This window comes from Oncorhynchus tshawytscha, linkage group LG10, assembly GCF_018296145.1.
Source record: "Oncorhynchus tshawytscha isolate Ot180627B linkage group LG10, Otsh_v2.0, whole genome shotgun sequence".
NCBI classification, from domain to species: Eukaryota; Metazoa; Chordata; class Actinopteri; order Salmoniformes; family Salmonidae; genus Oncorhynchus; species Oncorhynchus tshawytscha.
The window spans coordinates 14,949,734-14,959,706 of record NC_056438.1 but is presented as its reverse complement, the minus strand read 5'-3'; the positions used below and the strand labels follow the sequence as shown (position 1 = coordinate 14,959,706).

Here is a 9,973-nt window from a genome sequence, read left to right as displayed (position 1 = left end):
TTAGACAGTGGCAAATACTTCCACCTCACAAAGTGTGAGCCAATCCGACCTGCCAGGGATGACAACAACAACATAGCGACCCTCCATCTCATTACTCTGGAAAGTGTAGGTATTTCCTGCTGGGATGGTGATGACAGCACAACTGAATTAGAGAGAGAGAAAAAGAGGGGGGGCGGGCGTGAGGAGACAGTGAGAGAGGGGGTGGGAGAGAGGGGTGACACAAAAGGGAGGGAGTGGGGGTGGGGGAGAGAGGGAGAGAGCTAGGGACATTATTATTATTATACAGTGTGTTGCTATAGTGAAAATGCCTTTTCACTCCAGGAAGACTGAAAATATCAACATATTTAATGAATCATAGTTTTTAATGTGTCTCCTTGGAGTCTCTCACCAGGCTAGCCCTTTTCGAATCACATAAACTTTACAGTCAATCAGAATTAAAGTATAATGTTATTTATTCTATTTCAGTACTCACCTGGGGTTTTTGATGCCATTGTTCTCCAGTGAGTTACCGATACGGATCTCAGCAACAAGTTCAACTAAATGCATGCTCTTCAACCGATCGCTGCCTGCACCTGCCCGCCCGTCCAACATCACTACTCTGGATGGTTCTGACTTAGAATATGTGGACTACAAATACCTAGGTGTCTGGTTAGACTGTAAACTCTCCTTCCAGACTCACATCAAACATCTCCAATCCAAAGTTAAATCTAGAATTGGCTTCCTATTTCGCAACAAAGCATCCTTCACTCACGCTGCCAAACATACCCTCGTAAAACTGACCATCCTACCGATCCTCGACTTCGGCGATGTCATTTACAAAATAACCTCCAATACCCTACTCAATAAATTGGATGCAGTCCATCACAGTGCCATCCGTTTTGTCACCAAAGCCCCATATACTACCCACCACTGCATCCTGTATGCTCTCGTTGGCCTGCCCTCGCTTCATACTCGTCGCCAAACCCACTGGCTCCAGGTCATCTACAAGACCCTGCTAGGTAAAGTCCCCTCTTATCTCAGCTCGCTGGTAACCATAGCAGCACCCACCTGTAGCACGCACTCCAGCAGGTATATCTCTCTGGTCACCCCCAAAACGAATTCTTCCTTTGGCCGCCTCTCCTTCCAGTTCTCTGCTGCCAATGACTGGAACAAACTACAAAAATCTCTGAAACTGGAAACACTTATCTCCCACACTAGCTTTAAGCACCAGCTGTCAGAGCAGCTCACAGATTACCACACCTGTACATAGCCCATCTACAATTTAGCCCAAAATACTACCTCTCCCCCAACTGTATTTATTTATTTTGCTCCTTTGCACCCCATCTCTACTTTGCACATTCTTCCACTGCAAATCTACCATTCCAATGTTTTACTTGCTATATTGTATTTACTTCTCCACCATGGCCTTTTTTTTGCCTTTACCTCCCTTATCTCACTTCATTTGCTCACATTGTATATATACTTATTTTTCTACTGTATTATTGACTGTATATTTGTTTTACTCCATGTGTGACTCTGTGTTGTTGTATGTGTCGAACTGCTTTGCTTTATCTTGGCCAAGTCGCAATTGTAAATGAGAACTTGTTCTCAACTTGCCTACCTGGTTAAATAAAGGTGAAATAAAATAAATAAATACATTTAAAAAACTCAGAGTGAGAGTCCTGTTCTGTCCAGGGATGACCACAACAACATAGTGACCCTCCATCTCATTACATTGAAAGGTGTGGGTCTCTCCTGCTGAGATGTGGGAGATGACAAGACATCTGAAAGAGAGACAGAGAGAGAGTGTGTGTGTGAGAAAGAGCACATTAGAGGGAATGAGGACACTCTACAATGCACCATAGAGAATACAATCATTCTGTTAAACCCACAGCCACAGAAGCATCGATGAAGACCAATGTATCGAAACACCTTCAAGACAGGACATAAAAATGTACAAAGTTGTTGATGCCGTTGTAATACAGACACAGAACAGCTCCAGAAGAATGTAGACCATGTCTGAACACCGACAAGAGAATAAATAAATATGTACAAATGTCTACAGTATGTGTCACCTGGGGTTGTTGATGCCGTTGTTCTCCAGTGAGTTACCGATATGGATCTCAGCACCATCAAGCCTCTCAGGAACAACATCTCCTCTGTTGGTGATGCTGACAGCTGTCACTCTGTACACATCCAGCAGGTCCACTCTCCACCAGGGGTTGGTGTTAAATGCAGTGCTGCTGCAGGATCCACCACTGTTAAAGTCAGATTTGCAGTTTCCATCAATGACTTTGCTTGGCCTACACCATAAATCCCAAAGGGAAGACTGAGGCCAGTCCTCTCAATGCCACGTTGAGAGGACTGCACACCGTAGCAATATGTTTTGCAACTGAAAATGTTTTGCAGGTTAGTTCAGGTGAGTCCCTCCCTATTTTGTCCATTTTGTTCCGTTTGGTTCCTCGTGAATACACCTCAGATATACACATCCCCATCCCCCTGTACACACACACCTGCACCAACTTGTATTAAATGTAATTAGTAACTGTTAATTGGGCACTTTAACTGAATTAAAGTTATTACTAGGCCTAGCTTCTGTCACAGCGGCAAATGCTTGTACTTCATGCATTGACAAGTAGTCTAACATGCTATAGGGTAATGCTGATCATTAGATCTCTGTGACTTTTAGATGGAAGGGTTGGGGTCAATTCAATTTCAATAAATTCAGGAAGTTCACTGAAATTCCAATTTCTCTGTTAAACTCTCTGTTAAACTCTGAGTGGTTGTTTTGGTCCCTGTACAGAGCCTGGTGAGTTAATCAGAAAATAGAAAGTCACACATCGTTTGAAAGCTACAGGACTTGTCTTTTTTTCAAATGGAACTAAAATCTTACTGCTGGCAATGTCATAAGCATCTCTTAGAGTTTAACTTAATTGGAATGTGATTTACTGTCTGTTTTAACAGGAACTGAAATAGAATTGACCCGAACCCTTGTAGGGATTTTGTTCTCACCAGAGACAGGGACAGCTCTCCTACTCCACTCTATGGATCTGGGATGTAGCAACATATTCATCAGTCAATATGAATTATTAACATTAAACATTTCCCCCTTTTAATTATCTTTTAATATGATCTATTTCTGGACATCCAACACCTGCCATGTGCTTTAGCATTTAGATGTACTATTCTTGTCCTTTTCAACATTAGACATTACCACACATACCACAAACACAAACTTTAATTTGTGTGATAATAACCAATTTATTTATTTATATCATCATTATTTTTATATTATTAGCCAAGGTTATGAACAATAAAATAATATATCTTGTCCTCCGGTGACTTCTTCGCTCCTCTCAGTGTGTCAATGGTGTATTGGAGGCGAAGTCAGGTGCAGGAGAGCAAAGTACAATGAACAGGCACACTTTTATTATAGTTCCAAAAACGAGAGCACTCCATAAATCAAACGCGCTCAAAAAACAGACCATAAATGTAAAGCGCATAAACTAACACCACATAACATGAAACAATTACACACAAAACATGATGGGAACCAGAGGGTTAAATACAAGTAGATTGATTGGGGAAATGAAAACCAGGTGTGTATGGAAATAAGACAAATGGATATATGAAAAATGGAGCGGGGATGGCTAGAAAGCCGGTGACGTCGATCGCTGAAAGCCGCCCGAACAAGGAGAGGAGCCGACTTCGGCGGAAGTCGTGACACAGTGTGTGTGATGGATCTTCTTCTCGTTCTCTTATTATTCGCTCTGTCTGGACAACATTCAAACCTGGGTCATGTTCATTAGGGTACACAGCAGAAAAATGTAGCAACTTCTTGCAAGGGGATTAAAAAAAGTGTTTGTTATTGGATAAGATCAGGTAGTAACTCACTCACTGTTTCAATCTGGTTTCTTTCATTTGGTGCTTTATGAATACAACCCTGTATTAGCCAAACAATGGGAAGGTAAGGTGAGGTTTATTTGGTTAGCAGTGGTCCGTAGCCCACCATCCCGTGTGTGTGTGTGTGTGTGTTTGTATGTGTGTGGTGTTTCCCGGGGGGATTTGGTTACCAGTGGTCCGTAGCCCACCATCCCATGTGTGTGTGTGTGTGTGCGTGCGTGTATGTGTGGTGTTTCCCGGGGGGATTTGGTTAGCAGTCATCCATAGAACCTCATCTACTGCCTGAGGTGAAATATGTAAACTGTTTTTTTTAACATTGCTTTTACTCAGAATGCATCTCACTTTAAATCATTACAATCAATTAATCTATTACTCAAATGTACAAATAATGCATATTAAACTTTGAAGTTTATTTATTTGTATTAAACCTCTACTTTGTGATATACACTTAAAGACAGAACCAGACAGATAAACAGAAACATCCATAATAATTTATGAAGTTATATATGCTTTCTCCCAGCAAGAAAGAAAAACATTTATATACAGTGCCTTGCGAAAGTATTCGGCCCCCTTGAACTTTGCGACCTTTTGCCACATTTCGGGCTTCAAACATAATTTTGAAGAATTTTCAAGAATAATTTTGCACGCCCAATTTTTCAGTTTTTGATTTGTTAAAAAAGTTTGAAATATCCAATAAATGTCATTCCACTTCATGATTGTGTCCCACTTGTTGTTGATTCTTCACAAAAAAATACAGTTTTATATCTTTATGTTTGAAGCCTGAAATGTGGCAAAAGGTCGCAAAGTTCAAGGGGGCCGAATACTTTCGCAAGGCACTGTAGATGGAAATACAAAATAGATATAATGAACTATATTTATTATAAATTCAGTTTAATCTAAAACTATTTTGTCTCCCTGGAGTGTTTTAGTGCTGGGGTCTCACATGTCCATAACCCACCACCTCAAGAATGTGTGTGTGTGTGTGAGAGAGTGTCCTTTTCCAGAGACATCAAACCTGACAACATTCTGCTGGACGAACACAGTAAAACGGCTCAGCCAATCATATCTGATTTATGGAATGCTTAGCTAGCCAATGTAACATAAATCAATACAATTAGTGGGATGGTTAAACTGTGTATTGTTGTGTTTTGTTGTAGGTGGTACAGAATCTGATTCCACCAACATGCACTTCCAACCCCTAGCTCTTGCACACAGTGAAGGTAAGTTGGCCGAGGTATTTACAAGCTGACGACTGAGATAGTTAAATTCACAGTAAGCATAGATAAATTTACAGTAAGCATAGTATAAACATGAATAGGGTATGGTTTGTGTTCTGAGGTTACAGGTGGTTAAAAGTAGCCTGAGGACCACAGAGTACCTTCCAGACCATGTAATCAACTTAATCTACCCCTATTCTCTCTGACTTCTAAAACTCAGGTTATCTGGAGTCATTCCATTGTGCCCTGCTGAAAATCAAATCAAATTGTATTTGTCACATACACATGTTTATCAGATGTTAATGCGTGTGTAGTGAAATGCTTTTGCTTCTAGTTCCGACCATGCAGTAATATCTAACAAGTAATCTAACCTAACAATGGGGTCCCCAAAGCTGGGGCATTTTGGGTACGCAAGCATGAGGGAGCAGACACTCATTGGGGTTATGGAGGACAATAAGATTGCGGGACAGAAACCGGCAAGGGGCTGGTTTCTGTCCAGCAAGGCGTGGCAGGTAGCCTAGTGGTTAGAGCGTTGGTCTTGTAACCGAAAGGTTGCAAGAGCTGACAACGTACAAATTGGTTGTTCTGCCCCTGAACAATGTAGTTAATTCATTGAAAATAAGAATGTGTTCTTAATGAAGCAGAAAATCAATAGTTATTGCTGGTGTTTTATCAAAGTTAGCTTGCTAACTGATTGCGTCAGGATAAAAACACTAGGGGTGAGATTATTTAGTTACCCTCATTATTTAGTGGCAGATGTACATTTGAGTTTTCCAGGAAATGGTGTGACAGAAAGAACACTGCAGTGTTACAAACGTTATTGCCTAACCTGGCCCTTATCAATGAGTGAATATCCATCGTAAAACAGTAGGTCTCCCCTGGCCCTTATCAATGAGTGAATATCCATCGTAAAACAGTAGGTCTCCCCTGGCCCTTATCAATGAGTGAATATCCATCGTAAAACAGTAGGTCTCCCCTGACCCTTATGAATGAGTGAATATCCGTTGTAATACAGTAGTTATGGTCTACCCGGGCCCTTATAAGTGAGTTAATATCCGTTGTAATACAGTAGTTATGGTCTACCCGGGCCCTTATGAGTGAGTTAATATCCGTTGTAATACAGTAGTTATGGTCTACCCGGGCCCTTATGAGTGAGTTAATATCCGTTGTAATACAGTAGTTATGGTCTACCCGGCCCTTATGAGTGAGTTAATATCCGTTGTAATACAGTAGTTATGGTCTACCCGGGCCCTTATGAGTGAGTTAATATCCGTTGTAATACAGTAGTTATGGTCTACCCGGGCCCTTATGAGTGAGTTAATATCCGTTGTAATACAGTAGTTATGGTCTACCCGGGCCCTTATAAGTGAGTTAATATCAGTTGTAATACAGTAGTTATGGTCTACCCGGGCCCTTATAAGTGAGTTAATATCAGTTGTAATACAGTAGTTATGGTCTACCCGGGCCCTTATGAGTGAGAGAATATCCATTGTAGTCGGAGGTGCATTCAAAGAGCAGTCGAAACATTGATGTTTCTAAGGTTATTGCATTTATTCATATTCTATAAACGTTTAATACATTAACTTACGTTCTTTGCCAACTCTTTCTCAATGTTTTAACAGGGGAGTACATCCAGTTCTAGAGAATTTCTGTCACATGGTTACTGCAGAATTAAATGAAAACACTTAAAGCTATGCTTCTATTTAGAAAGGACCAGATTGGGTATACTGCCAAGCAGAGTTAGCCACTGACAAGCCTAAATATTCAGAAATCACTTTTTTTTGTTGAAAGATAAGCTTGAAATGGGTATTGTCTAATTGACTCCTCAACCCAAAACATATTGATGTTTAGCTTTCTTAGTGCACCTGAAAATCAGTCTTTATTTCGTTTATCAAAGTTGGCAGGCTAACTCATTGGTGATGCTTTATAGTATACCCCTTATGTGACTTTTGATCAGTCAATAGATTGCAGGCTTGCAATAATATACTTGACAAAACCATATTCATTACTTGAAACAAATAGGAAACAAACTACATATTAACTCATATATGTTGAAAGGAATGATGTTGTTTATACAGACATTTAAATCAGATGGGCGATATGGACAAAATATTATATCACAGGACAGTATGTCGGTATTTTTAGTTTTTGAATAATTAAAGTTCTACATTTGCTTTATGAGTAGTGAGCGATCACAGGGTGCTTTATGAGTAGTGAGTGATCCCAGGGTGCTTTATGAGTAGTGAGTGATCCCAGGGTGCTTTATGAGTAGTGAGCGATCCCAGGGTGCTTTATGAGTAGTGAGTGATCCCAGGGTGCTTTATGAGTAGTGAGCGATCCCAGGCTGCTTTATGAGTAGTGAGCGATCCCAGGGTGCTTTATGAGTAGTGAGTGATCCCAGGGTGCTTTATAAGTAGTGAGTGATCCCAGGGTGCTTTATGAGTAGTGAGTGATCCCAGGGTGCTTTATGAGTAGTGAGCGATCCCAGGGTGGCAACACATATATATTCCAAGTGATTTCAATGAGTCTTTCTCCACTCTGATTATTATATCTTGTTCAATTCAAATTCAACCAAAACAAATTTCAGCACTTTTATGATTTCTGCATTTCCTGCACTCAATTGCAGTGGTGGAAAAAGTATCAAATTGTCATACTTGAGAAAAAGTAAAGATACGTAGAAAATTACTCATGTAAAAGTGAAAGACACCCAGTAAAATACTACTTGAGTAAAAGTCTAAAAGGTTTTTGGTTTTAATTAGTAAATGTAATTGATAATATGTACTTTAGTATCAAAAGTAAAAGTATAAATAATTTCAAATTCCTTATATTAAGCAAACCAGATAGCACAATTTTCTTGTTTTTTTTAAATTTACATATAGCCTGGGGCACACTCCAACACTCAGACATAATTTACAAACAAAGCATTTGTGTTTTGTGAGTCCTCCAGAACAGAGGCAGTAGATGACCAGGGATGTTCTCTTGATAAGTGCGTGAATTGAACCATTTTCCTGTCCTGCTAAGCATTCAAAATGTAACGAGTACTTTTAGGTGTCAGGGAAAATGTATTGAGTAAATAGTACAGTATTTTCTATAGGAATGTAGTGAAGTAAAAGTAAAATTTAACAAAAATAGTCAAGTACAGATACCAAAATAAAATGACTTAAGTAAAAATACTTTCAAGTACTTTACACCACTGCTCAGTTGAGATTTCCACACTGCCATGTAGAGCTGCATAATATGGGCAAATAATCAAGGATTTATTTTTAACCAAATGTTGCAATTGCGATTTGACTTGCGAATTAGAGCAAAACTTTTGGAATCATGGAAATATAATGACTATTCTAATTCTATAGTTAGAATATAATAGTGGGCACTTTGAATACAGTGTTGTTTGAGATGACAATGAACTAAAATGCCAGGGAGGAGTTGTTGTGACAGGGTAGGAACTAAATTGTTGATTAGTGTTTCCTAGGGGACCCTATAAACTGTGGCTACATTGCATGTTTTTTTTCTTGGCTACTTGATATATCTAACATTCTTGCTTTGCATATTCCTCTTTGATTTAGAAGATACTGTTGCACAAACAGCATGTTGATTTAAGTCTACACCATCACTGGTATTATCAGGCTGTATTAGCTAGCTACGTTCGCTCTTAGTCAATACATTTATTAGCTAGCTAGCTAGCTATTATCATTAGCGGCTAACAAGATGTAGGGCAACTTGCTAAGAAAAGAGAAACTAGATGTAAGAAACACAAACTAATAGTGTCATTATAGAACGCTAGTGGATTTATATTAAGAAGCAAAGTGAAAACAGCATTGTTGCATGTGCTGCATTGACCATGCAGACTGAACACAAGTTTCTCAAGGTTGAGGAACATCAAATGTGCTCCTTGAGTGACAGGGGGTGTGGCTACGTCTGTGTGGAAAGTGGCACAGAGAGAAAGTGCCGGAGAGAGATGACTAGTAGCGAAGAAAACTATAAAAATTGAAATTATACATGGCGTATCACATTTAACAAACCAAACATTCAAATACCGGCATAGAAGGTAAAGTAAACACCCAAACCGGTCCCTGCATCAAATACTGGTATATAATAAAATACAGTATACTGCTTTAAATACAGTAAAACTTCAATTAAAAGCCCCAGGGTTCATGTGTTTAAATCACTGAACAGGACAGTTGCATATTAGATACAGGCTTCTATTTGAGCCAGGCATCTATTTCTTTAATGCACGCAGCTTTTACTAATTAGCATAGTTAGTTGTTTAATTCCAGCATTCACTACCAGCATTTAACCTTTTTATTTGCACTAATGTTTTATCATTTACACACTGTGTTACATGTCTTTTGTCTTAGAATGCCCCCATAAAATAAAATCCTTAACAGAATAATGAAATCAAACTATTTCCCATGTGCCGAATACAACAAGTGTAGACTTCACTGTGAAATGCTTACTTACCCTTAACCAACAGTGCAGTTCAAGAAGAAGAAAATATTTACCAAGTAGGCTGAAATAAAAAGTAATAATAAAAAGTAACAATAAGAATAACAGTAACGAGTCTATATACAGGGGACGCCGGTACCGAGTCAGTGTGTAGGAGTACAGGCTAGTAGGGGTAATCTGTACATGTAGGTGGGGCTGCTAGGTATAAACTGGCAAGCCCAAAGTGACTATGCATAGGTAACAAACAAACAGTGAGTACATGTGTTTGTCAGTTCTTGCCCATTTCTTGGGGTTTGTACTCCCGAAGTTGTTGAGTGTTTTTGGGCTTGCCAGTTTATACATAGCAGTTCTCAACTGTTAGCAGCCAATGGCTAGCAGTTTCTTACTGGCAATAAAAACAGAAGATTGACCATTTTTTAGAGTCATTA

At 39.3% G+C, this 9,973-nt stretch overlaps 1 protein-coding gene across 1 annotated transcript; it reads right to left on the bottom strand.

The window, feature by feature from the left end:
- LOC112260969 (fucolectin-1-like) lies at nt 1-5,535 on the bottom strand. Its single transcript, XM_042329334.1, has 5 exons — nt 5,471-5,535; nt 2,055-2,282; nt 1,637-1,763; nt 473-519; nt 1-142 (listed from the first exon to the last, which is right to left on the bottom strand). The coding sequence occupies exons 1-5, from the start codon at nt 5,533-5,535 to the stop codon at nt 1-3; spliced, it is 609 nt and encodes a 202-aa protein (XP_042185268.1).
- Nucleotides 5,536-9,973: the final 4,438 nt, after the last annotated feature.

Coding starts and splice junctions, on each gene's coding strand:
- LOC112260969 (XM_042329334.1), bottom strand. CDS start 5,535: ATGAGTGTCTGCTCCCTCATGCTTGCGTACCCAAAATGCCCCAGCTTT. Junction 2,283..5,470: donor TTTGGGGACCCCATTGTTAG/GTTAGATTACTT, acceptor TTTATGGTGTAG/GCCAAGCAAAGTCATTGATG. Junction 520..1,636: donor TCACTCTGAGTTTTTTAAAT/GTATTTATTTAT, acceptor CTTGTTGCTGAG/ATCCGTATCGGTAACTCACT.